The 26952-nt window shown below is 42.6% G+C and overlaps 1 protein-coding gene across 23 annotated transcripts in view; it reads left to right on the top strand.

Annotated features, from left to right (window-relative positions):
* APBA1 (amyloid beta precursor protein binding family A member 1) overlaps nucleotides 1-26388 on the top strand; it is an 87086-nt gene extending 60698 nt beyond the window's left edge. For 10 of the 23 annotated variants that reach the window (XM_083464862.1, XM_083464859.1, XM_083464861.1 and 7 more), the window contains 12 exons: nucleotides 4586-4687; nucleotides 6895-6934; nucleotides 11955-12100; nucleotides 14528-14560; nucleotides 16321-16407; nucleotides 16967-16999; nucleotides 17091-17276; nucleotides 18769-18948; nucleotides 19595-19807; nucleotides 21009-21128; nucleotides 22761-22901; nucleotides 25753-26388. In XM_083464862.1, coding sequence (XP_083320988.1) covers nucleotides 4586-4687; nucleotides 6895-6934; nucleotides 11955-12100; nucleotides 14528-14560; nucleotides 16321-16407; nucleotides 16967-16999; nucleotides 17091-17276; nucleotides 18769-18948; nucleotides 19595-19807; nucleotides 21009-21128; nucleotides 22761-22901; nucleotides 25753-25824 — 1353 coding nt within the window. In that variant the 3' untranslated portion in view covers nucleotides 25825-26388. The remainder of the gene's footprint in view (nucleotides 1-4585; nucleotides 4688-6894; nucleotides 6935-11954; nucleotides 12101-14527; nucleotides 14561-16320; nucleotides 16408-16966; nucleotides 17000-17090; nucleotides 17277-18768; nucleotides 18949-19594; nucleotides 19808-21008; nucleotides 21129-22760; nucleotides 22902-25752) is intronic. The other 13 variants (XM_083464854.1, XM_083464855.1, XM_083464853.1 and 10 more) reach the window with 3 other exon arrangements.
* Nucleotides 26389-26952: the final 564 nt, after the last annotated feature.

Here is a 26952-nt window from a genome sequence, read left to right as displayed (position 1 = left end):
ATAGAAATATGGTGTGACAGGTAGTGCAAGACCTTTGCAGGTCTTGTTTTCCGCACAGCCACATCCCATGTGAAGCTGGTTTTGATTTTCAGCTGTAGTGGACAGTAATATTGAAGTTTTGTTTACTTGCAGCATAATTTCTGAGATACTTGTATAGATTCAGTTGCTCCCAAATGTGGGGTTTTTGAGTATTGAGTATATTTGCTAACCTAAGCAAATATATTCAGGCTTTTGTCAGAATTCTGAGAACCCCAACTTTCATATTTTTTTAAAAAAATCATTTTCTATTCCACATGAATAGCCAAGGGCAGCCTTCATAATAAAATATAGTAGCAAAAATATTAAAGTAATGGAAACCAGTATGACATCCCAAACTTAGTACATTGTTCAACTTCTCTAACTTGATGCATGATGATGATGGAGAAATATTTTGGAGAAATAATAATAGCTTGCAGCTTCTAATATTCTCATAGGAGAATTTCCCTTAGCAAAAGTTTAGAAACCACTAACTTAAAGAGAGGGTCTTAATTAAGAGCACTTCATGGTTTCCCCAAAAGAAGAGTTTTTTGACAATTATGAGTTGACTCAATAAAAGGTGTCCTTTCCCAACTTTGCTTGTCCATCCCATGCAATGCCTTTTTATTTACACCGAATGCCTTTTGCTCGGTGGTGCAGAAGGACAGTTTGCGACAGCTCTTCCCTGGCTTGCAAACCTCAGACTTTGTGGATTTGTTTTCATGATGTTTAGTAAATGATGCACATGGATGGTCTGGTTTTGTAAGTGGAATGTAACATTTCTGAGGAACACGTTTTTCTTTTCAGCCTCCCTTAGGGGTAATATCCTTTGTTTTCTTTTCGCTTGCCTTTGGGTCCACAGGTTTCCTTTGTTCTCTGCCTGGTGCTGTGCAGCTTTGCAGAGACTCAGTTTTTCCACAGCAGGGCTCATCTATCATTAACGAAGGGAATAGCAAAGGCGCCTTGAATAATGGAGCAGCTTTCAGGTGCTTCAGGAGCCTGAAATAATGTCACCAGCTATGCGGATGGGATGATGCTGTGCCTGACATTTGCACAGCCAAAGTTTTAGAGCTGCTCTTTGGAGCACAGATGGAATTCCATTGGACCTTTGGTGGATAGAATGAACTTCCAAAATTATGCAGTGGCCCAAGTAATTTTCAGTTTTTTTACATGCTTGAATACTTAGGCTTTTGCTGACTAAGATACCACTGTTAAAAGGGGGGGATATATTTTTTCCAAATAACCATTAAAGGCTTGATTCAGAATTCTTTGGAGTTGTATTTGTGCACTGCAAGTAAGACTGAGATGTCAAATACATATATATGAGTTCATAGAATTCAGAATCAAGTAATATATGGAAAGATAAAATGTATGTTCACTATTTTCCTGCTTGCACCAAGTCCTCATGGCTTGTTCACCAAAATGGAAAAGTGAAATAGACTCGAGTACAAGAAGTTCCTAGCCTAGGTAATTTCCCTTTAAATGGAAACCTGAAAAAAGAAGACATCGTCTTGAATGCGGGGACATAGCTAGGAGGAAGAATCATATTACAAAAGTACAGATCTGAAGGATAGCTTTAGGTTTTCCATAATTTTTTTTTATATATGTATAAAGCTTTATCAGAAGCCCAGTTTAATCAAAGACCAGGGTTGGACATACAAACAAAGGAACATTTTTACTATAGACAATTCATTCTAACTTTGTGAAAAATGCAAGAAGGGGAAAAAGGAAATATTATGACTACGCCTCCTAAGGGCCTCCACTAGCCAGAAGACAGAAATGGGGACTTTCTTACTCTGCAGGGACTAAAGAACCCTTATTCTTAGTCTGCTCTACTCTAAAGGCTCGGGGCTTGTAATAAAAGCTTTAAATCTGCTTGAAAAACTGAATTCTATCACATTTGCCAGTAAGCCTGAGCCATGGTAGCACTTTGTCCTTGTGGCTCTTCCATAATCAGATGAAGTGTCTAGAATCAGGCTGTACATTGGGTTGGATCTAGACTTAGTCAAACTTTGAGGGGAAACGATGAGACTCTCTAAGTCATTATTAACTTCAGGTCCAATTATAATTATGCTTTACTTTCAGTTATAAACTTTTTTCGGGGGGGGGGGGAATTGCATAACTATAATAGCTCTTAAATTATGCTTGCTTTTTAAAAAAATCTTTGTACTTTAACCACCTAACTGTACATTAATATCATTTATTACTTATTCAGAAGATACCAATAGTACTGCAATTCTGCTAGAAATGTATGTCTTCAAGGCAATAAATGAAAGGAATAGCTGCTTGCTAAGGGAGAATGACCTTCTTATGTATGGGTGTTTGACAACCATTCAGTATCAAATAAGATTAATCTACATAGATAGGATCCTAGCAGCATCTCTTGTTACAGGCTTCAGTTTCAAGTTCCAGGCACATAACACCACTGGAAAAAGTAATTTGGTGGCACTTGATTGTTAGCAATTAGCAGACAACTCTGAAGCTGAGCAGAACAGCAGCAAAATCAAAATGGAGAATTTTTGGATGTATCAGGCTGAGTATCTTAGGAGAATGGTAAGTGAATTATAGCAAGAGAGTAACTGTCAATTTAGGATTTTTTTTACTCAACCCCTGAAGGTGTTCTGTCTGCACAATTCCAAACTTTTAATAAGGTTAATGTTGTGTTTCTGACATTTCTATGTATGGATGATGTAGGAGCATCCAGGAGCATCTTGGATATTTTCTTTTGAAATTTGGATCTGTTCTGGTGTTTTGCTTCTTACCATAACAACAATTATGATAGGAAAAACAGAATATTTTTGATTTTTTTTTAGTTATGAACAATAAGTATATTCAAGTGGTGCTTAATATTCATTTTTCTGATGCAAAGGTTGCAGTGTACAAAGGATACTGCATTAGGAATCCAAGCAACATACTTGCAAAGAATACAGCCCTTGTTACTGAATATAGCCGTTGTTCCATAATATTGTGAATGATACAGAAGAATAGAATAATTTTTCAAAATAAAACTCTGCACCTGTGGTGTATTTTTTTAAAAAATGGTTGTAGGTTGTAGAGAACTGCTATTTGTGAGATTTTTAAGTGACTGTGGAGGGAGAGTTTGCTTTTCACAACGTGTAACCACGTTTATTTTGTCCCGTTGTCACTTCTGGTTAGTCGCTGCAAACTTATGGAGTGATACAGATCTCTTCAGCACTCTCTCCTCCGGCTTTTTTTTTAGCAAATAGAAAGAAGGCATTGGCAAGAGGGAAGTAAGATGAACTGCAATGGACACGGGAAGGGAACTTCCCCCCGTTTTCCTGAAAAAGCAGTGTTTGGTGGGAGGGAGGACAGACTCTCCTCCTCCTGAGCTTAGAGGTCGGCAGCAGCTGGTCCCCAGACCAGGCCTTCGCTCCAAAGATGTCTTGTGTGAGCAGGCTCCTGCCAGCCGCCTTTCAGCCTCTGGCACAGCTGCGGCAGCGCTGGTGCTGGCTAGCCAGGAAATCCCCGTGGCTCCAGCCCTGGAGGTAGGAGAGTGGGTTCAAGGGGCTTCTCTGCATCTCCAAGAAGTGCTTGGTTCCTCTGAATGGTTCCCCAGGGTCTTGCCCCCTTGACTGGGGGGTGGGAGGGACACGAGGCGGGGCAAAGGGGAAAGAGGAGGAGAGCTGCAGCCTGGAAGGACTCCGCATGGTAAAAGAAATAAGAACCGAGTTGGTTTGATTTGTCACCTATAATGTAATTTCTGTTGTTTTACTGATATTTGTAAGTTGCTGTCAGAGTTCTTTCCCCCAACCAAAGAGCAAGATAAAAAAGCTTTAAATACTAATAGGTAATAATTTTCAAAAATCTTTCTCTGCTTCCATATTTCTGATTACACTGAGCGCTGCACCCCGTAGTCACCTTTGCCGGGACTTCACTGCCCATGGGGTCCTTTACCTTTTTACCTTTTACTTCTGATTACATTGTATAAACTAGAACTCAGTTTTGTATTACATGGTTGTCCTCATATTTTCAATGTAAGCTTGGCTCTCTGATTTTACTTTCTATTGAACTTGACCAGAAGTAAAGATTTAAAGAAGATAAAGATATCCAGCCACAAAAGCGCTGTTTATACAAACAGCCTGATAAACAGCTTTCTCTCAGGCATGACTTGGGAGGGTTTTAATGTCTGGATTTGTTGTTGCCTCAGTCATGGGCTTTAATTTCATTTGCTGCTTAATTACATATTTATCAGCAGTATTAAGCCAAAACTCACTACAGGCGGGTTGAAAATCATATGTCCCACTTCTTACTAATGTACTTTTTCCTAATGTACTTATTAATGTGCAGTTTTCTTGCATTGTCTTTTACCCATATCTGCAGCTCCCTCCCCAAATTAGTGGTTCAACAATCATTTTATTATTTACATTTATGCAGACCTAAAATTAATAGGACTTGCTTCTAAGAAAATATAAATCTGAATATAATTCCATGAAATGCTGCATGTTTAATTTTGCTGGAACCCTTTGCCCAGTCCTCAATCTCAAAGCAACAAATACCATTTATTGTTCTGTCAGCATTTTATTTCATTGTGTATCTTTTCTCTGTCTAGTCTCCATCTCCTGATTCATCTTCCCCACGAGGCGCTGAATCATCAGGTCTGCAGCATCACCAAGATGTCTGTGGAACAGCAGAAACCCCCACCAAGAAGGAGGTAGAGTTCAAGTCTTTTTAAAAGCAGTAGTTTTACTGGAAATGTTCCCCATATTTAGGACTCCTTAATTGTGTTCTGTGCATTAAACAATCTTTTAAAAAATGATTTATTTATAGTAAGCAATAAGCTTTTTAGATTTAGGCTGTAGTCTGCAATACATGTATTCACCAGTAGATTTGAATCCAATCTGATTTAGGAATGCAGCTTTTATTAGGTAGTGTTATGTTTAATAGACTGGAGGTCTTGAATGTAAGCACTGCTGGAATCACTGATAACTATTCCTAAATTTAGTATATTAGAGATATTCCCACAGTTCTTTTTTAACAAACAACAGCACCTTCCTCAGGGGAGAAATGAGAATTGCCACAACACTTTCCAAATGGCTTTCCTCAAAGCAGAGTCCAATTTCCATAGTACTACAATACGCTGCCCAAAGACCTGCATGTTACTTTACTTTGTCCTAATAGGTTAACAGTAGTGTCTGCTTACTAGTAATATTTGATGTGGGTTTTTGGGGGGGTGGGCATCTTTCCCAAAGAGCACATAAAATGTGCTCCTTAAAGGCAGCAGTGATACTGATTCCTTGGAATTCATTGGCACTAGACTTTCTAACTGTGCAAAGTCAGAACTGAATCATTTCTGCTTCACCTGCCTGGACACACTATGGAGACATGAACCTCAGGAATCTCTCTTCTAAAAGTGGAAATGCAGATGTCCCACCCTCAGGCTCAGTTGACCAAGATGTTAAAGTTGGGGTACTTCCCTCTCAAAAGTTCCAGGCATTTGGACATATTTGCTCTTTTCCTGAAATCTGAAGGATATATCAGTGTCAGCCAAACCTAAGAGCTATATTCTGAATAACTGCACACAGTTATTCTGTCCATTTGGGGAAATAGCTTTCTTAAGAATAATTTTTAATTAAAAAATACCAATCACAGTTTCTCAGGGCAGGCTGACACTTATCGTGTTAAGGAATGTGCCAGTATGAAGTTACTCTCAAAATGAATCATGTACTCTCTCTCTCCTCCTTTCTCCAGCCATTTAGTGAGATATGAAATGTTTTGCTTCTGCACAGATTTTTTTCTATAAAGCCAAATGCCTAAATGGAGGGAGTATCAGTCAGGAGATTACACAAATGTATTTGTAACAAATATTTGTTCTGAAGGATAATAGATATTTGTAAAAACTACTCTCTCTGAAGGAAAGAATCAAGATTTATAGTAATAATGATAGCTATAATAATAGTAAAGCTTTTATATCAGTTAATTGAAGGCTGTGTGTTTTATACCACTAAGCTTTTCTCAGAAATGCTCTTTGTTGTTCTGCTGCTTTATTATCTCTGCCTACTTGAATCCAGAAGATAAACCACTTTAATCTGCTCATGGCAATTGGATGAATTATTTAAAAGGATATTGGAGTCGGAGTATCAAAAATAGAGGCATTGCAATAGATCAAATGGCTGCAGAAGCAGGTTCCCTGGTGGAAATAAATGTCACAATCTCACACCAGTACTTAATTTCCTGAAAGTGTCTTGTCAGCAAGAGGTCTTCCGTTATTTGGTAGTAATTGATACTTCTATTTGACATTTTTCTCTTTACTAGTTATTTTCTTGTTCCAAGATGCTGTTCTATAGGACCTAATCAAACTGTAGCTTCAGTTTTATTGTATTTTATGGATTTTAAACATTTGCTGTATTTACTTGGAAGTAAGTCCCATTGTATTTCTTTGTGTGTTTAGGGATTGTTTGTGTTCAATCAAAGTGGATTAATTTTTACCTTAAAACTACCAGTTTATCTAAACTTCAGCAATGAGCGAGATTACTAAGACGTTCTTTCGCATAAATGTAAGCCTAAGACCCTGAAGACATTGCCAGAGTCTAGAGCTCTTTAGTTTTTTTGTTTCTGTTCATGACATGATAAATGTTTGTGACATCTTTGGAACTTTAAAAATCTGTCATTCGTAGGAAAGGCAGCCTGGAAATGCTTTATTGATGCTAATCAAGTCTAGACTACACTCTAGGATAACTTCTTAATAATTAACCGATCCTTTGAAATATGTATACATATTTCTTACTAGGCTGTCCGCAGAGATCGGGTAACAACTGGCAGTGTGTGATGAATAACTTTGCCAGTTCTGCATGAAAGGCTTTTTAATGCATACCTCAGCATGCTTAGCTTGGTTTGATATCCTGTTTGTCTTAATTACAGTCAAGAAAAAGCTTGGCTTCTTTCCCAACCTATGTTGAAGGTAAGCTATCAAAATCTCTCTCTCTTTCTTTAAGTTTTAAAACCTTTTCATATAAGTGCAATGTGAGTTAAAAACAGGTGTTAATCCATTCACACAATCTGTTTAGTAACTTTCTCAAGTGCTTGTTCTCCAGGGAGAACAACTTTCTCAAGTGCTTGTTCTCTGCACACAGAGCAGAATTAGGGCCTCTACTGCTTTTGCCAGCACTCGGTGGAGAGGCTTTGTCACGTTAGAAACACAACTTGCAAGTTTAAGAAAGACAACCCAGGCACACCAGGGAGAAGGTTCTAGCGTAGCTTGTTCCTTTTGCTCCTCCTGTAGTCACAAACTGGATCTCTCCCTACACACTGCAACTGATATTTGCCTCAGGAGAAAAGCCCTCATTGATGTCTGTCTGGGTGACAATGATAATTCAGAGTCCTCCATGTAGGGACAAGGGCATGGGCGAAGTTCTTTTTTTTAAAAAAGTGTCTTCTCCCATGCTGTAGTCCTGGGGCTGCTATCCTTGTAGGCCACGGTCAGACTCATCACGTGGACCACCTCTAAGAGAAACCCCACCTCCTCTTTTAAGCTTTGCATTGGGTTCAGCTTCTCGTTGCCTCCAGGCCAAATTCAGCCAGAGGAAGATGACCCAATGTCACGGAAGGGCATTCAGTTCAGTGAAGACAAGACGAGAGCCACATTTTGCCAATTTCTTCCTCTTCCCCTCCCTGCTCCAAGCTTCCTGTACCCCCTTCGACACACCAGGCTGTTTTGAAGGGCTCCCAACTCTATGGAATCAATTGTTTTTCTGTGCTGGAAACTGCAAGGAGGGAGGGGAAATAAGCAGAAATGGATCTTCGTCCCTCCCTCCACTGGGAGCCCCTCTGGAAGGGCCAGGACACCACTTGGATTGGGGGTTAATACATCCAGTTTGCTAACATGCTTGTGTTGGTGCACTATGTCCAACATGGATTGGGGCCTAAAAGCATTTTCAGGCAGTTTTGTTTGTGAATATTAATAATCACAATTACCATATTTTTCACTCTATAACACGCACCAGACCATAACACACACGTAGTTTTTAGAGGAGGAAAACAAGAAGAAAAAAATATTCTAAACGAAATAGTGGATATATGATTTTTGTGGTTCATGCTGTGGCCACAGACATGTGATCTGACAGTGAGTTTGGAGTAGCCCAATGCAAAAATCCTGAGGATCCATGTGGATCCATGCTTTGTAACCACGGAGGAGGGAAGGAAGGGGAACCATGGATCCTCTGCTCACGACTGCAGCAGATCCCCCCCGCCACCCGCAGGCATTCGCTCCATAACACGCACAGACATTTCCCCTTACTTTCTAGGAGGAAAAAAGTGAGTGTTATGGTGCAAAAAATACGGTAAAACTAATAGTGACAATAATGTTGTCTGCATGCTTTTGACTATATGCTCGATTCTGTCCTAATGTCTTGTGCGAACAAGCTCTCTGGGGGCTTTTATATGCTGATGTTAATGTTCACCTGAATATTAGCCTTCAGTTGCGCAACCAGTAAACCAGTAACCAGTAAACTACTTAATGAGTACGTAAATTTGTATTTTGTTTAACCAAAAGTTGGCTAACCTTTGGCCCTCCAAATATTGCTCCCATCTTCCCTGACTGTTGGCCATGCTGATTGGGGTTGATAGAACTTGATGTCCAACAACAGGTTAGCCCACCCCTGGTTTAGGTACATTAAAATTTATTTAGTTATTACATTTCTATCCTACCTTTCCTCCAAAGAGCTTAGGAGAGGGTACCTGGGTCTTCTCCCACCCTCAAAAACCCTGTGAGGCAGGTTAGGTGGAGAGTGTCTGCCCCTGGTGTAAGATTCTTGGCTTAGTGGAGGTTGGATCAGTCTTAGTCCAACACTGTGCAATTCTGACTTTTGTTCAGAACATTATTCTTTATATTCTGATGTCTCTACTATTGCCCGAAAATATATCCTCTGTCAACATTATAAATTGCCTTAGGTTGCAGACCTATAACGTCCTTAGCAACAAATCCATTAAACCCAATGGAAACATGGATAGTATTGGACTAACTTATGGACTATTTATAATTGTGTGCATGCAGCTGAATTGGTTAACGGATTGCAACATAAAAATTATGTTTTATGGAATACTACTTTGTTTATTGATGGTTGTTGTTTTTCAGTTGACAGTGTTTTGTCTCAACCCCTGCAAATTCTTCTTGTATTGTGGAATTATCTATTACACACTCTATGCTTTTACATTTTTCAGCATAAATCATTTTTTAAGATTTTTGGTTGGATTTGTAGCTGGTTAACTGACAGAACTCAAAGAGTACTCATTCATGGTTCCTCGCCATCCTGGCAAGAAGTGGCGGGGGGGTGCCACAGGGTTCTGTCCTAGGTCCATTGTTGTTCAGTGCTTTTATAAATGACTTGGATGAAGGAATTGAGGGGATGCTCATCAAATTTGCAGATAACCCCAAACTGGGAAGGGTGACTAATTCTGCAGAAGACAGAATCAAAATTTAAAATGACCTTAACAGGTTGGAGAAGTAGGCCCAAACTAACAAAATAAATTTCAGTAAGGTCAAATGTAAGACTCTGCACTTGGACAGAAAGAACCAGATACACAAATATAGGATGGGGGACACCTGGCTTACTAGCCATACATGTGAAAAGGATCTAGGGATTTTGGTGGACCACAAGCTTAACATGTCAACAGTGTGAAGTAGCAGCAAAAAAACTAATGCTATTCTAGGCTGCATCAACAGAAGTCTAGTGCCGAGATCAAGGGAAGTAATAGTCCCACTCTATTCTGTCTTGCTCAGACCACACCTAGAATACTGTGTCCAATTCTGGGCACCACAATTTAAGAAGGATGTTGACAAGCTGGAAGGTGTGCAGAGGAGGGCGACCAAGATGGTCAAGGGTCTGGAAACCAAGCCCTACGAGGAGCGCTTGAAGGAGCTGGGTATGTTTAGCCTGGAAAAGAGGAGACTGGGAGGAGATATGAGAGCCATCTTCCACTATCTCAAGGGCTGTCACATAGAAGAGGGAACAAGCTTGTTTTCTCCTGCTCTGAAGGGTAGGGCTCGAATCAATGGCTTCAAATTACAAGGAGGAAATTCCAACTAAACAGGAAGAATTTTCTGACTGTAAGAGCTGTTTGATAGTAGAATTGTCTCTCTTGGGAAGTTGTGGACCCTCCTTCCTTGGAGGTTTCAGCTGATTCCTGCACTGCAGAGGGTTGGACTGGATGACCCTGGGGTCCCTTCCAACTCTACAGTTCTATGATTCATACAATCTGCGCAAGGGCGTTGAACATTTAAAGCACAAACATGATTTACAATAAGCCAGGTTTCCAATTTGAATTCCTGCTTTCAAAGATGTCCTTGAGCCTATCATTTGTTACGCTGAGCTTTTCCAAACCTGCTTTTTAGTTTTCAAAAAAAAGTAGACTATGATTTAGAGTGCTCAACCTAATTGTAAATCTATTCTCAAAGAGAGAAGTTGCATTGTGTTGAAGATCAGCTGGCTTGGAATGCCAGAAAAGGCTAGAATCCGAAACCTGCATGGGAGAGAACAATGATAACATTTGTTTTCTCTTTTTGCGACTGTACTTCTGCACAGCTTGTAACACTGGGTTATTGGCAGTGGGAACACCTAAAGTGGAAAGTGAATACAGAAGTCCCACAGTTATCTCTCACACACATGCATATCCTTTCTTTTGATTCTTCTCATATTTGAGTTATAGTGTACCCTTTTTTCCTCTGGGGGCAGTGGAAGCAAAGAAGATCTCATTGGCCTGCAGATCAAGCTGTGTCGTTTGTTAGCCAGACTGTTGTATTTTCTCTTCCCTGCACCAGGACTATATGGCTAAGCTGGAATATTCTGTCCAAAGGAGGGTATAAGTACACTGTGTTGCTGTCATGTGCAAAACTGTATGTACTTTGTAGGAACAAGCCAGTTAATTTAACACAAAAAACAAATCATCTGTCAAATAATTTTAGGAACTAGTCATAGACTTGTAGTTAGTCCAGCTAAACTGAGTTAAGGCTAAGGTAGTTTTTTAACAGGTTATGGATACCTTTTAGGATCTCCTGAGTTGAGAGCTATTTGGTCAGGGGCAGCTGCTGGGACTTGTAGGGAAGACGTCCCTCTTCTAAGTGGAGCGAGAGCCAATTAATTTTAGTTTTCCCCCATCCTCCTCCTCCTGTGTTCTACAAGGGCAACACCAATACTATATGATTCTCCCTGGACCGGTTGTAAGGCAGGTCGGGGGGGGGTCTAGCCTGAGGTTGGTGGGGCAGTTTTACATTCACTGGCATGGACCAGTCTCCACTGCATTTGGGGCAGGGTGTGGGTCTAGGTTAATGTTTTCTTTCTAGGATTGCCTTTGCTGGGTACATATCAGTGTCTGGCCTTTGTTATTGCAGAGAAAACCTTGGAAATGCAGGTGATATCTGGGGAAAGGAGACATTGCTTCCACAAAGAAGCTGGGCAGAGCTTCCGTTGGTAAAGCCACAATTGCTCAGCAAATAGGTGGCTGCAGAGAAACCCTGCCTGTGCTGCCTCATTGACACCAGAAAGGTGTCATCACAGGAGAATTGAGCTTCCCGTATGCTTCTGCACATGCCCGGAATCTGCATTTTCAGCTGTCATTTTGCACCTTGTTTTTAGCCTATCTGATGTTATATAACCCTGGTTGTAGGTGGGGTTGGGGCCAAGCCAGTGCTTTGTGCCTTTCTGACAAGGAAAGAGAAAAATCCATTGAGATTATTTTGCTTCAGGGTGAACTTTTGTTTCAACTGAATGAGCAAATGTAAGAGTCAGGTTGGATTATCAAGTGCTGTCTCTGTGACAGAGAGGCTGGTCATTCTTTGTCTCCTCTTGTTGTATCTGATCTTTTGCTATCGTGATGAATTTCAACCAGTCCAAAGCCTTTGCTTCTGGCACCAGAAGTGGAGTGTTCTCTCTCTTTCCCATTAGCAGCATAATTTTGCTCAGTAATTCAATTTTTCCATCCTGTAGTTCCTGGACCCTGTGATCCTGAAGATTTAATTGATGGAATCATATTTGCTGCCAATTACCTTGGCTCTACTCAGCTTCTTTCAGACAAAACTCCGTCCAAGAATGTGAGGATGATGCAGGCTCAGGAAGCTGTGAGCCGGATCAAGGTGAGGAATCTTTCTTACTGTCTGTCTCCGTGGAAGAGTCAAGGCTGAATCTCGGAATGGTGCAGGCCGAAACTCCCTTCTGAAATGCACTCTAGTAGTCATTTGTGTTGGGACCCCAAAATTTGCCAGGTCATTTTTTCATGTACAATAAGTTGTTTTCATGCTCTGCGGGTGACATCCTACAGCAGTGGACGTTATTACATAATCCTTATAATCTGAACAAAAGGGGTCTCTGGAGGGAAATTAATATTTCTGCCGTTATTCTAGGCACAGATTATCCAACCCATCCACAGTGTTCAGCCCTGTAGGCCGACTTCCGAATAGTTTGGAGAGGCCTGTGGGGGGTGCAGTGGGTTGGAGGGTGAAGGAAGGATGGTTTGGGAGACTGAATACACCGTCTTGCTGTTTTAACATATATTGCATTGTGATCAAGCCCAAGAAGAATGCTCACACGAACATGATGACCATGGAATGGGTATTGAGGATTTACTATGCAGGCAGGAAAAAAATACTGATATACAGTAGTGCTAAGTTGAATCTATGCAGCCTTTTCAAAAATGTGCTGGTAAGATTGAAGAAGTTTTAAATGGCATTTTGTGTATTTTCTGGTAGATATCTGACATAAACACAGAATTTATAAGAAGTATAGATATAGATACGTACAGTATATTTTGTATTTTTAAAAATGTATTTTAATAGTATTTTAAATCCATCCTGTGTATTATCCAGCACAAACTGCCAAAACTGTTATCTTTGTACTGGTGCCAGTAACTGGGAGCACTGCTGCCCCTGTGCCTCAGCCCCTGGCACATTGAGTGGCTGGGGAGGCCTGGATGGTTCTGGCCCCTTAGTGGTTCATTGAAGTCTTTAACCACCTTCACAGCAAGGGCGCTGGGTGTTCCTGACCTTGCCCTTCCCCTCTGGCCCAGCAGGGGTGGGCAGCAACAGTACTGGTGTCAGGAGGGGGTCACTGCACCAGCTTGGCTCATTGGGATTGTTCAGTCTTCTGTTTGGTGCCTCAGAATGGCCATTCCCCAAAGGAGAGTGTGTCTCTAGAGCACAGCATGGAAGGGACACAACAGAAATACTTCTGTCTAGACCCACATCTTTGTGTTCTTTCTAGCCATCTGTACAATCACTCCTCCTAGATTACGCCTCAGCTCCACATTCAGGGTTTCTGTGTTTATCATTTGTAGCAGTAGAGCTGCTGAGATTTTCTGGATTTTTTTGGCATGCATTCACATGTTATCATTGTTCAGTTAGAAATAATGTAAACCCCCCCCCAAAAAAAATCCTGCCACACAAACAAAAATCAACTTTTGTGAAAGATCTGGAATGAATTCTCAATATTTTTGTTAGTGTGGCACCTAAGTCTCTGTGTGGAAGGTTGATGGGCATGGTTTGGGAGACAGCCGCTTTGTGCCACGTCTCTCTGATCAGTTTTCAAGTCAGTTTTGTGTCAAAACATCTCCTCCTTGTGGGCCCAAATGGCTGCTAGCCATTCATATAGTACACAATACCTGGAATCCTAGACGGTTGGTCTTGGTCGTAGGCATCCTCCATATGGTGTGATCCTTTAGTACATACACATCGAAGACCCAGTATAGGAGTTGACAGAGGCACACCATTTCCTGGCAGTGCTGCTCATCTGGAGGGGGACGATTTTTTAAAAAATCTGCCATGCTCCTGCCAATTGCCACCAGGAGGCTGTGGGGGCTCAGGAGCTCATTTACCTGTGGCCCTCCAGTAGAACAGCCATTTGTCAGTTGCCCACAGGCTGGTTTACAGTTGCAGCTGCCAAGTGGAGGTGGCTTGCAACATCCTCTGCAGGACAACTACTCTGTGTGTGTAGAGCAGGGGCAACCTGAAGGGTGAGCATCTGTTTCTCCTTGGAAGTGGAGGCCAAGGATCTACATGGCAAACCATCTGGCTGAGGATGTTTTCAAGCAGCCTCCACAAAAATAAGACTCATTTGTTTATATTGAGTTCTAGTACCATGTTTAGGATTGGATGGAGTTTGGCTGTATTGGAGTGCCAGCGCTGGATTACTTTTCTCTTGTGGATTTAAGAAATGATGTTTCATATGTATTCAGTGGCAACAGCTGAATTTGCTCTTTAGCAGAATTATTTCTCTCTCAACAGTAGATTCTCCTTTAAGACAGCTAGTCTTTTTTTTAAAAAAAGTTACTGGGCATAATGTTTTCCTTTTTCTGTCTGTCTGTCTGCCTTCCTCTCTCGGCTGGTGTCTATGTACAGGGTTATTTTATAAAACTTTACTCTCCTGTGTGAAATTTGAATTATGAAGCAGAACTTAATTTGGCTAGATAGCCGTCATAGTCCTGATGTTCCAGATCCCTACTTGACTTGGAGTCTCTGAAAGTACCTCTCTAACTATTCTCCTGTCTCTGTTTATTACATGCTAAGCAGATGGCCCAGAAATTAGCCAAAAGCAGAAAGAAGGTGCAGTACAAACTCATCAGCTTGATGTTTTTCCTGTTTTTTTTGTTTTTTGTTTTGTTTTTGCATTTCTTACTTTTGATTTTTAAATTTTATTTTAAAAAATTCTGTATCCAGCAAACCTTTTCTTACAATTTGTTTGAACCCCCATATAAATTGACATTTTTCAAATAACCGGTAGCATGGTTTACTCTTTGTTGTTTACCATTAGCCATTTCATGTTAGTAGGGTAATGGAAAGGTTTAATTAAATGGAAAATAGGCTTTTCCCAAAACTATCTTCCAACTATAGAGCTGACTGAGAAAGGTTTTAAATATATCAAATGATTTGCTTCTAAAACTGTGTATTTCAGCTTGTGTTTAAACGGTAGTTTCATGTGATTTCATGGAGGTTATTAAATTGCTGGATGCAAAAAAACCAAACCTTTATAGACATAAAGTTATATACTATACTAAGATTACTAAATACATATCATTGTGGGATTTAAATGGAATTTTTAGGTGCTTTTCTAAAAAATTGGCCAATTTTTACTGTACGAAATTGTGCTCCTAGCCGTTTAGCCTCTAGTGACCACAAGAGGACTCTTCTACCAGAACTGCATCATACATTCCTGTGTTATACATCACAGACTCTGATCTTTGGGGTGGGGGGGGTGTTTCCGTTTTCCATTTTTTCCATTTTTGCAGGCTTTGTGACATGCTCTTTTTGCCAGAACAACCATGAGTGGGGAAAAATGTAAACGGGCATGTGTGAAAAGGAGTGTTTTTGGACTGTCTCAGAATACAATAAGAGGACCCCATTTGTATAATCATCAAAGGAGAGAAGAGCTGGGCACTTTGGGGTCATTACCTTGCCATTACCTGTCCCATTCTTCTGGGGTACTGAGGACAAGGTTATTCATTCATTCACTTATTAAATACAATTTATAAATAGATATATACAAAAGGTCCAAATTTTCCTAATGCAAAATTATTATTCAAATATAAAAAGGCTGCCATTGAGAAAAGGTCACTGTATATATCCTTGTCCATTTCTTCTCTATGCCATCTTCCTTAACTCTGTTAAATAACCACTCTGTAATAGAGAGCTAACCAACATGGTGCACCCCAGACCTGGTTGGGCTTCAGCTCCCATCCTGCCTGACTATAGGCTGTGTTGGCTGGCAGCTTGTATGGGAGTTGGACTCCCATAACATCTTGAGGGCACCACGCTGACTACTCCTCTAACAGATGGGATTATAGAGTTCCCCCCACTGCCGGTCAATGACACCATTGCAACATTAGGAAGTTAACAATCAAGACAAATGCCAGAGGTTTGTGTATACTCAGGCTCTCCTTGAACCCACTAAGCGTCTCTTGGTCACTTCATAGGCTCAGGGAGCTCCCAGTTGTGGCAGTGAACATCACAGTACTTTCTTTCTACGTGTGGGAAAGCGGAGGAGGGATATGTGCAAGAGAGCAAGTCTAGCTTCCCCTTAAGGGAACAGGGATAATGGGCAAGAGATTTGTAGGGAATTAACACTTTTGTGCACAGTACTGACTTGAGCTCGTAACTCACATTTCGTACCCCTATAGACAGCTTCCGTACCTCTTTTATGCATAACATTAACTTCTGCTATCTTAATGCTACATATTGCATTGCTCTTCTGATGACTGTGTCCTAAGGCTTTTTTGAATTGTGATCTAACACACTTCTGTTCACGGATTCTCCTCAAATGCTTGTTTGTTGTTGCTGTTACTGATTAACTCTGACCTTAATTGCAGGCCCCTGAAGGTGAATCTCAGCCCATGACAGAAGTTGACCTCTTCATTTCAACGCAGAGAATAAAAGTGCTGAATGCAGACACTCAGGTACAGCAAATACCCATCACTTTATCAAGATAAGACAGTGTTGTCTTATCATCATTGATTCATCACCCATTTATTTATTTGCATTTGTTCCTTTTATTAACCTGAAGGTAGCATGTTTTAGATCATTTATTAGGGGGTGAAGTGAGGCAGGAAGATCATTGCACCCTGAATGTTTTATAAAAGGAGCTATCAACATAGTTTTGTTTTATTTTTGTCATTCATTTCACAAAGGTTATTTCTCCACTTTTTTGAGCTAAATATTTTTGCAGATGCTTACTCTAAGAAAGGTCAAAAATAAAAGTTATGCCGAGAAATATCAGTTTGACAAGGAAGAATAAAATGCTAGATTTGTAAACGCCTTCTAGCATTTTGGGTTTAAATAAGTATTATGGGGGAGGGAGCATAGGGCTACAAATATAACTCAAAAGTACTGCTAGATTGCTGTAGTCCAAAATCAGATGAGCTTATGCCTTCTGCAAAGAGGTATAGATATCCTGACCTCATACTGCTGCAATTCGAGATCTTGCAAGTGGGAACTTCTACTGTTCTTTGCTTTTAGGAGGTGATGAAAATTCCCTTTAATGTGGAAAACGTAAGTGTTTGTGTGCACTGAATGCCAATGTTTTTTAAATTCTTATGTGTTAGTGCTAAAGAACACTAATGGAAGGGTTTGTCTTCTCTAGGAAACTATGATGGATCATCCTCTGAGGACCATTTCCTACATTGCAGATATTGGGAATATAGTCGTCTTGATGGCTCGCAGGCGAATGCCAAGATCTAATTCCCAGGATAATGTGGAGGCATCTCATCCCTCCCAGGATGGGAAGAGACAGTATAAAATGATCTGCCATGTCTTTGAATCTGAGGATGTAAGGAGCTTTATTGTTTCTGCACTGAAAATGAGCAAAGAGTTGTTCCTCTCACATTCAAATGCAAGCACTACTGATCACAGTGCAAAAGAAGGCTCTCCTTCAGTCATCTGGGGAGTGGGCAGTGACTGATGACTGGAGTGACCAGCCAGATGGGGAGAGCTGACCCAGATGATCCCAGCTGGATATGGGTTGAGATGGAAACAAGGACAACAGAGGAAGAGCAAATGCTTCCTTTCTTTCAGGACAGGCAGTCATTGTGGTGCCCTCCAGATGTTGGCAGACCACAACTCCCATCATCCCTGACCATTGGCCATGATGGCTGGGGCTGAAGTGATAGTCCATGACAGGGGTCAGCAAACTTTTTGATCAGGGGGCCAGTCAACTGTCCCTCAGACCTTGTCGGGGGCCGGACTATATTTAGAAAAATATAAATACCTGCAGGCTGGTCCCGCAGCTGCCTCCGGACCTGGAGGAGGAACACACTCGGCATGCGCTCAGGAGCGCATCTCAATGACGCCTGCTCACTGGCGTTGTTGACGAGCAGCAGCCGCTCCATTGGCCCGTCCTCAGAGCTCCCAGGCAGTGTGCACCACATGCTGCGGCCCATTATCCGAGGCCAGGTCGGCAGGCAGGCTGCGCACGCAGAGCGCCGAGCAGGCGGCATGCAGCTTGCCCTCCAGCTGCTCCAGTGCTGCCACTGAGCTCGCCGCCAGCAGCAGCGCCGAGATGGGTGCCAAGCTCCTGCTGAAGCCCTGTGACACACCTGCCACCATGCCCATGGCGTGGCCCAGACCCCCCGCCCGCCGGCCTCTCCGCCCATGGCTGCGCCGGGTTTACCTAAGCGCACAGGAGGTGAGGCTTTGGATTGGCTGCGGGAACTTCCTGCAGCCAATCCGAAGCTGTGTCAGCATCGCAGAAGTCAGACTCTGCGCAGCGAGGCGTCCTTGGATTCTTTTCAAGGAAATGCCACGGCGATTTAGCCCAGTGCAGGGACTGACTGAGCAGGCAGCAGGGTCCGCAGGCCAGATTTACGAGCCTGGTGGGCCGCATCCAGCCCCTGGGCCGTAGTTCGCTGACCCCTGTTCCATGACATTTGGAAGGTGCCATCCAGACTACTCTTGGGGTATGAGTAGGTGAGAATAAGAACTGGTAAGAATACAGAGCAGACCCAGAAACACAAATTGCAAGTATGACCCAAATTAGGAATCATCTTTTTCTCTTATGCAGTGATGTACTTGAGGAGACCCTAGGCAAGTGAGGAACAAGAGGTTAATTTTTATGATGGCCATCACTATATTTTGCCCACCTCATGGCCCTTAGTGAGCCAAATGATTCAGCAACCACTAATAAAAAAGAATCATTTTGATGTGTGTTCTGTAGTTGCATCATTTTTAAAGCTTTTCCAGCTTCCACTTGATTTTGTGAGCTAATTTGGTATGTCTGATTTTGTTCCTGTTTCATTCCCCCTCCCCTTTGGCAACTGCTACAGGCACAGCTAATTGCACAGTCCATAGGTCAGGCATTTAGTGTGGCCTACCAGGAATTCTTGAGGGCCAATGGGATAAATCCAGAAGACCTGAGCCAGAAGGAATACAGTGACCTGCTCAACACCCAAGACATGTACAATGATGACCTGATCCACTTCTCTAAGTCTGAAAATTGCAAAGATGTATGTACCCATTCTAATAACAAAGCCATTGAGCTAATAACCCCCCGAGCAGCCCAGTTCTAGTAACAATTATACAGCCATTGGAGTTCCTCAAGAATGACTTCTGTCCCTGCTTCTCCACTCATGGGATGTCAGCAGCGTCTTTCCTCCTCTCACACCCCACTTTTCTATATTTTTAGGATAGTGCTAAATTCATCAAGATTGAATTGATTACCATCTGCCATGTATTTTGTTTTTAAAGGAACAGCTTTCAAATATTTGGCCTGCTGTGTTAATGCATTCAGAATTTTCACTTATGTAGTTGTAACGTGGGGTTGCAAGAGCTCGTTTCAAAAACACTATGTTTGAAACTGGCTTGAGAGATACAGTGCTAAACTTTGTAGAAAAATAACTTTATGAAGATGTAATTCGTAGTCATTTAAACCCATAATAATAATCCTGCTGAGTTCCTTTGCTTTATTCCACTCCACTGTTGCACAGATAATAATGTTATACATATTTTTATTGATGTAAATCTTCCAGATGCCTTCACTGATTTAGTTGCAAGAGAGAAGTGTGTGTGCTTGAAGGCAGTTTCATTTATTCTGTAGGTTTCATAGAGGAGAAAGGTTTCAGGTTGTTCTCGTTTTTTGTTCTCCTAATTCAGGTTTTCATTGAGAAGCAGAAGGGAGAAATTCTGGGTGTAGTAATTGTAGAGTCCGGATGGGGATCCATCTTGCCTACTGTTATCATTGCAAATATGATGCATGGAGGACCAGCTGAGAAATCGGGGAAGCTGAACATAGGGGACCAAATCATGTCCATCAACGGGACCAGTTTGGTTGGCCTACCACTCTCTACCTGTCAGAGTATCATAAAGGTACAGAAAATAGACTTCGTCTCGAAAGGGCTCCTGACTGTGGGTGTAGCAGGGAAGAAGGCTGTTGGCTCCTTGGCAGGTTAAAGTGGGGCGATGCTTTGGTGTGGTCAAACCTTGCACCATGAAAGCAAGCTGTTAAGATGATGACATTCTAGAGCATGAAAGGATGACCCAGAGGAGCCTGTGTGCAAATGGGTGTTGTGACCAATTAATGCATAGACATTAGCTGTTGCCTTCTGCATTTGGGTTCGCCATTACCTGTTCAGGTGTACCATGGCCCAGGTATTTTACATGTTAATCAAATCTGCTTTCCAGTCCATACATGTCAATCACACCACCCAGTACCAACTTACGGCTTATAGGATAGCTGTCATCAAAATGAAATATATGAACTCTCAACTTTTTAAAAAACAAAAGCATAATGTGCCATGGGGCACTTGCTAGAAGCTCAGCTGGCCTTTTCTGATTCTTTGTGGGATGACTGCATGTATATACAGAACCTTGGGACATTTTCTGACTGGGAAGGCGAAGGGGTGCCACGCATATGCAACACAGCCGATGTTTGGGTCTGGATTGTCTGGTGCTTTTCCATGTATAAATAAAGCCAACCAACCACCCCAAACGTGGAAGCTATAAAACAGAATGAAAATCTCTTGCAACCTTGTGTGTCTTTGCACACCAGATGGCTGCTGAATAGCCTTTTCCTACTCTCAGAGTTGTAGTTTTATTTACCTTCTTGTCTTCCCACATCTATGTGCATGTATCTTTGCTTGATTAGCAAGCAGAGATTGGATGGCCATCTGTCCTGGGTGTTTCAGCTGAGATTCCTACACTGCAGAGGGTGGGCTAGATGACTCTTGGAGTCCCTTCCAGCTCTACAATTCTATGAAATGAAGTGGCTTAAAGTAAATTCCAATTTTTCCAAAGTGGTGTGGGAGCCACTCCTGTGTGGCTGAATCCCTTTCCACTGCAGCAACTTTTCTTGGATGAAGTTGTGCAGCTACACTTTATTGTGTGACTACTCTTTGCATTAGTTATCATTCAAGTTCTGTAACATGAGCTGGTATTTCTGCTGTGCATGTTCTTAAATTGTGATGATGGAGCAAATGGTACCATAGTGCACATCGAGTTGAACTAAAGTGTAATGTTCCAGCACAAATTAAGATTAATTTTAAATTTTATTTGCCATATTGTTTTCAAGGGGTTGAAAAACCAGGCTAGAGTTAAGCTGAATATAGTCAGATGCCCTCCAGTAACTACTGTCCTTATCAGAAGACCAGACCTCAGATATCAACTTGGCTTCAGTGTTCAGAATGGCATTGTAAGTAGCATTTGACATTCTTAACTGTTTATAAACCTAGCACTATTGATATTTTCTTTAATAAAAAAGGAAGTTGATTTCAAAAGCACTTAATATACAAGTGCATTGAATTTTGCAAGGGACGTGGGTGGCGCTGTGGGTAAAACCACAGTGCCTAGGACTTGCCGATCGCATGGTCGGCGGTTCGAATACCCGCGGCGGGGTGAGCTCCCGTCTTTCGGTCCCAGCTCCTGCCCACCTAGCAGTTCGAAAGCACCTCTAAGTGCAAGTAGATAAATATAGCGGGAAGGTAAACGGCGTTTCCGTGCGCTGCACTGGTGCTGGCTCACCAGAGCAGCTTTGTCACGCTGGCCACGTGACCCGGACGTGTCTCCGGACAGCGCTGGCCTCCGGCCTCTTAAGTGAGATGGGCGCACAACCCTAGAGTCGGACACGACTGGCCCGTACGGGCAGGGGTACCTTTATCTTTACCTTTATTGAATTTTAGCCAAAGCATTATTATCTGCATAAATATTAAGGACCTGATAGTTAAGCAAATGAATGAAGGAGCGTCTCTACCCCCATTGTTCTGCCCGGACACCGAGGTCCAGCTCCAAGGTTCTTCTGGTGGTCCCCTCACTGTGAGAAGCCAAGTTACAGGGAATGAGGCAAAGGGCCTTCTTGGTAGTGGTGCCCACCCTGTGGAACGCCCCCACCGTCAGATGTCAAAGAGAAAAACAACTACCAGACTTTTAGAAGACATCTGAAGGCAGTCCTGTTTAAGGAAGCTTTTAATGTTTGATGCTTTATTATATTTTATATATTCTATAAGCTACCGAGTGCCTGGGGAAACCCGTCCATATGGGTGGGGTATAAATAAATTAAAAAATATAATGATTATGATTGATTGAAGGAATAATATCTAGTAATTAAATAACGGAAAGTGAGATGTTAATAATATTGCTTGTGGATTGGGGTAGTGTAACTGAAGGGGATTGCAGAGTGCACATTGTTGCTTTTCCAGCGGTGGGATATGTGGTAGAAATATTCCCATGTTTAATTGGTAAAGCCAGAAGCATGGCAGCTAAAATCTGTTGACATGTGAGGGTGTGGCTGTAGTTAGTGAGGAGTAAGTTCAGGGTGCCAGGATAACACTGAAGCTGCTAGTGATTCTGTAAATATCATCCCTAATACTGAATAGTACATACGCTTCAGGTTACATACGCTTCAGGTTACAGACTCTGCTAACCCAGAAATAGTGCTTCAGGATGAGAACAGAAATTGTGCTCCGGCGGCGCAGCGGCAGCAGGAGGCCCCATTAGCTAAAGTGGTGCTTCAGGTTAAGAACAGTTTCAGGTTAAGAACGGACCTCCGGAATGAATTAAGTACTTAACCTGAGGTACCACTGTATTAGGAACCAGGCAAAGGGCCTTCTCGGTAGTGGCGCCCGTACTATAGAACGCCCTCCCATCAGATGTCAAGGAAATAAACAAATACCTGACTTTTAGAAGACATCTAAAGGCAGCCCTGTTTAGGGAAGTTTTTAATGTCTGATGTGTGAATTCAACGTTGGTCTAATGGCAGCTCCTGCCTTTTCATGGTTCCTGGGCCTCACATGGTGTGCTGTCATTCTTTTGCATCTTCTCTTTCCAGATCTGTAGCCTTATGCGAGGAGGCATTGCAGAGCGAGGAGGCGTACGAGTGGGTCACCGAATCATTGAAATAAATGGGCAAAGTGTTGTAGCAACACCTCATGAAAAGATTGTTCACATTCTTTCAAATGCTGTTGGTGAGGTAGGAGCTGGCAATTTTTACTCCCCCCCCCCCGGCCATTTTGGCACCCTTCCTGCTGTGTGTGGCTTTCTCAGGAAGTACATTGAATGGCCATGGATCTAGTTGTACAAACATTTACCTCTGTATGTTTTCTTTTTTCCTTCCAGCAACTTGGGGCTTATCCAAACATCAAATTGATAAGATAAGTTGGGCTAAGGGGTAAGGGACTGGGCTCAGGGCTCAGGTGAGCCCTTGGCTTCCTTCCCTCAAGATCCTCCACCATTCTGCCTTACCTCACAGGAACACATGATGCCACAATCAGCTGAATGGAAGCCAAGGGCCTTCTGCACTCCAGTCAGAGCCAAGTGGCCCTCCTTCTTACCCTACAGGTGTCAGGCATTGAGTACCAGCCAGTGAAGAAGGGGCAAGTGGCAGCAGGGGCCCAGCAGGCATGGCGTTTGCTTCCAGGGCTCATGGTGCTTCCTAATGCTAGACCTAGGTTAACAAACCCAGTGAGCTTTTTCACTGAGAAGGCATTTTCATTTGGCTCTCCCTGGTCCAGCTCTCTAGTGCCATGGTCAGATGGTCAGTTCCCTGGTGCAACTGGACTTCTCTGCGACCCTTCCCCTCTGCAGGGAGGTGGATCAAAAGGTTTCCAGAGAGTGGTAGGGGATGCTTTCTCCCAAGCTGATGGCCTTTCAGCTGATTCCCTGGTGGCCCGCTGGAATGTGGAGTTAACCAGGACTATCGACTGTCTGGCTCCGAAGCCGAAGCTCTGATTGCATGGAGCCAAGACAGCCCATGGTTTTCCCTGGAGCTAAGGGTGAAGAAACAATCGCTGAGACGGCTAGAGCGCCGGTGGCAGAAAACCCATTTTGAATCGGACTGGACACAGGTTAGAGCTCAACATCGAGCCTACCAAGTGGTGATAGCGATAGCAAAGAGGACTTTCTTCACCGCCTCTATTGCATCTGCAGAAAATAGTAGCAGGAGACTCTTTAAAGTGGTTCACAATTTAACGGAACCACCTTTGCCATCGGGGCCTGGTAACAATTTTGCAAAGTTTTTTTGCAGATAAAGTCGCTCAGATTTGGAAAGAGGTAGACTCCACCGTGAGAGCTGGGCCAGGGTGGGAGAGTACTAGAGTCCTGTCTAGTAAAGTTGCGTGGGATCACTTCCAATCTGTTACCTACAGGCTGTTTGGACACGTGAAACCAACCACCTGTCTCCTTGATCCTTGCCCATCCCGGAAGGTCTAGGCCTGGCTTCCTCAACCTCGGCCCTACAGATGTTTTGAGACTACAATTCCCATCATCCCTGACCACTGGTCCTGCTAGCTAGGGATCATGGGAATTGTAGGCCAAAACAATCTGGAGGGCTGAGGTTGAGGAAACCTGGTATAGTTAATGGGTTCTGCGGAGTGGTGAATGCTTCTCTCTGTGAGGGAGCCTTCCCAGACCCGCCAAAAGCAGCGGTTATCAAACCGCTTCTTAAAAAACATCTATAGACACGGCCCATATGGCCAGCTATTGCCCAGACTCAAATCTTCCATTCCTGGGCAAGGTGATTGAGTGGGTGGTTGCTGAACAATTCCAAGCATGCTTGGAGGATGTGGACCATTTGGATCCCTTCCAGTCGGGACTGAAACGGCTTTGGTTGCACTGGTCGATGATCTCCGGCGGGCAAGGGACAAAGGTGAAAGCTGTTTCCTAGTTCTGCTGAATCTCTCAGCGACCTTAAATACCATCAACCATGACATCCTTCTGGACCATCTAGAGGGGCTGGTAGCTGGGGGCACTGTTATACAGTGGTTCCACTCCTTCCTCCTGGGTCATGTCCAGAAAGTGGTGTTGGGGGATGAGTGTTCAGACCCCCTGGGCTCTCACTTGTGACCCCGCAAGCCTCAGAGTTCCGTCCTCTTGCCTCATGCCTTTTAACAACTATATAAAGCCGCTGGTGGAGATCAGGTGGTTTAATACCCAGCTCAACCTCTCTTTTAAATAAGAACCAGTGAAGGTGGTGAAGGTCCTGTTTGAGTGTCTGGAGGCGGTTGGAGGATGGATCACGGCTAACCGATTGAGGTTGAATCTTGACAAGAGAAGTACTATTTGGGGACAGAGGTGGGCTGGTGTGGAGGACTCCCTGGTTCTGAATGGGGTAACTGTGCCCCTGAAGGACCAGGTGCACAGCCTGGGAATCATTTTGGACCCCCAGCTGTCCATGGAGGAGCAGGTCAATTCTGTGTCCAGGGCAGCTGTCTACCAGCTCCATCCGGTACGCAGGCTGAGAATGTGGCAGCTAGACTGGTGACTGGGAAAGACCAACACTGGTCTTGAAAGACCTACATTGGCTCCCAGTACATTTCCTTCTGGTATTTCCCTCACTGTGAGAAGTGAGGTTACAGGGAACCAGGCATAGGGCCTTCTTGGTGGTGGCGCCCGCCCTGTGGAACGCCCTCCCACCAGATATCAGGAAATAAACAACTAGCTGACTTTTTGAAGACATCTGAAGGCAGCCCTGTTTAGGGAAGTTTTTAATGTTTGATGTTTATCTTGTTTTTAATCTTTTGTTGGAAGCCGCCCATAGTGGATGGCGAAACACAGCCAGATGGGCGGGGTAGAAATTATTATTATTATTATTATTATTATTATTATTATTATTATTATTATTATTATATTATTATTATTTTATTATTCACTACAGCTGTGAATTTTAGCTAAGCTAAAATCCCGTTCTTCCACCTCCAATGGGAACCTCTGCTAGATCTCAATCCCTTGCGCAGATGGAAGGAGCCCTTCGATTTTCAGAAGGCTGTGAATGTTTGGAAAACGCATATATGAAACTGACGCCAGTCTTTCTTTCCTTTGTCCAGATTCATATGAAGACCATGCCAGCTGCCATGTACAGACTCTTGACCGCACAGGAACAACCGGTTTACATCTAAAGTTGTCGCACCCAGTGTGCAGGGGAGACACTTTTCCTCGTTAGTGGAGTTTTCTTGTGCTGCATTTTTATTTCTGCAGCAACATGTCTCACTCTTGTTTCTCACCTTTGGCATCTTGGGTTGCACCTTTTTACTACTAGTTTTATGTAATTCTTCACAAAACAGAAAACTAACCAAGAATTTCTTGTTCACGCACGCACGCACGCACACACTTGTTCCAGCTACATCATTTTATGCCTCTCTGGCTGTTAGGATAGAAAATAAAGTTAGAAAGCTCTTTTTACCAAATAGGTAAAATTCTCTTATTTGAGTGACAGAAAGGACGCAGATTTGTTCTATCCTACATAGCTACTGTTAGGTGTATGTTAGCAACAAGCTGACAATTTTGCCCTCAAGAAAAAGTTGTGATGTGTTTGAAAAAGGAAATGGGATGAGACCTTGTCTTTCAGGTGAGCTCTGCTTTCCTAATGTAGCTCAAGACCTGTCTATGAGGAGGGGGCTGCTGCTGGGTTCTGCTCACCCCATGCTGAAAATCCTCTGGGAATAAAATGTACATTGTCTAGAGATGATGCTGCAAGGTCTTTCTCCACCACCTCACACACTCCCAAAAGTCTCCTATTTGTCATGTGTAGCATGATTTTTCTTGCAATGGCTTTTCTGTTCTGTACTTTCTAAGATTGATTGGTCCACCAGAAACAGTGTGGGGTGTGTGGACAATACTGCTGTCAGATCTTAACTTTCCAACTTTTTTTCCATTTGTGTATGTATGAATGTGTCTGTGGGCTGATAGGCTGTCACATTTTAAAACTGTATGCTTGATATTTATGTATTTCAGCGAGTCTACATGCAGTTCCAAATGGTTTTGTTTTGAGCCAGTTTACTTCTAACATATCTTTGGTCCAAAAGTTTGTATTTAATTTTTTTTTAAAGAAAATTTCTCATTAATTTTGGACCATAGCAAAATAGTGGAAGGTATAAACTTAATTTATTTTGTAATATATATATATATAAATATATATATAAATATATGTAAAGTTAATCCCATGCCTGGGATACTAAAAGGGGATGCTCACTTACTGTAGATGCTCGTGCAACGAAAGAGCATTCCAAAAGATTTTGGTCATAATA

Source organism: Podarcis liolepis, assembly GCF_965112155.1.
Source record: "Podarcis liolepis genome assembly, chromosome: 11".
NCBI classification, from domain to species: Eukaryota; Metazoa; Chordata; class Lepidosauria; order Squamata; family Lacertidae; genus Podarcis; species Podarcis liolepis.
The sequence above is the reverse complement of the archived record's forward strand: the minus strand, read 5'-3'. Positions and strand labels throughout refer to the sequence as shown.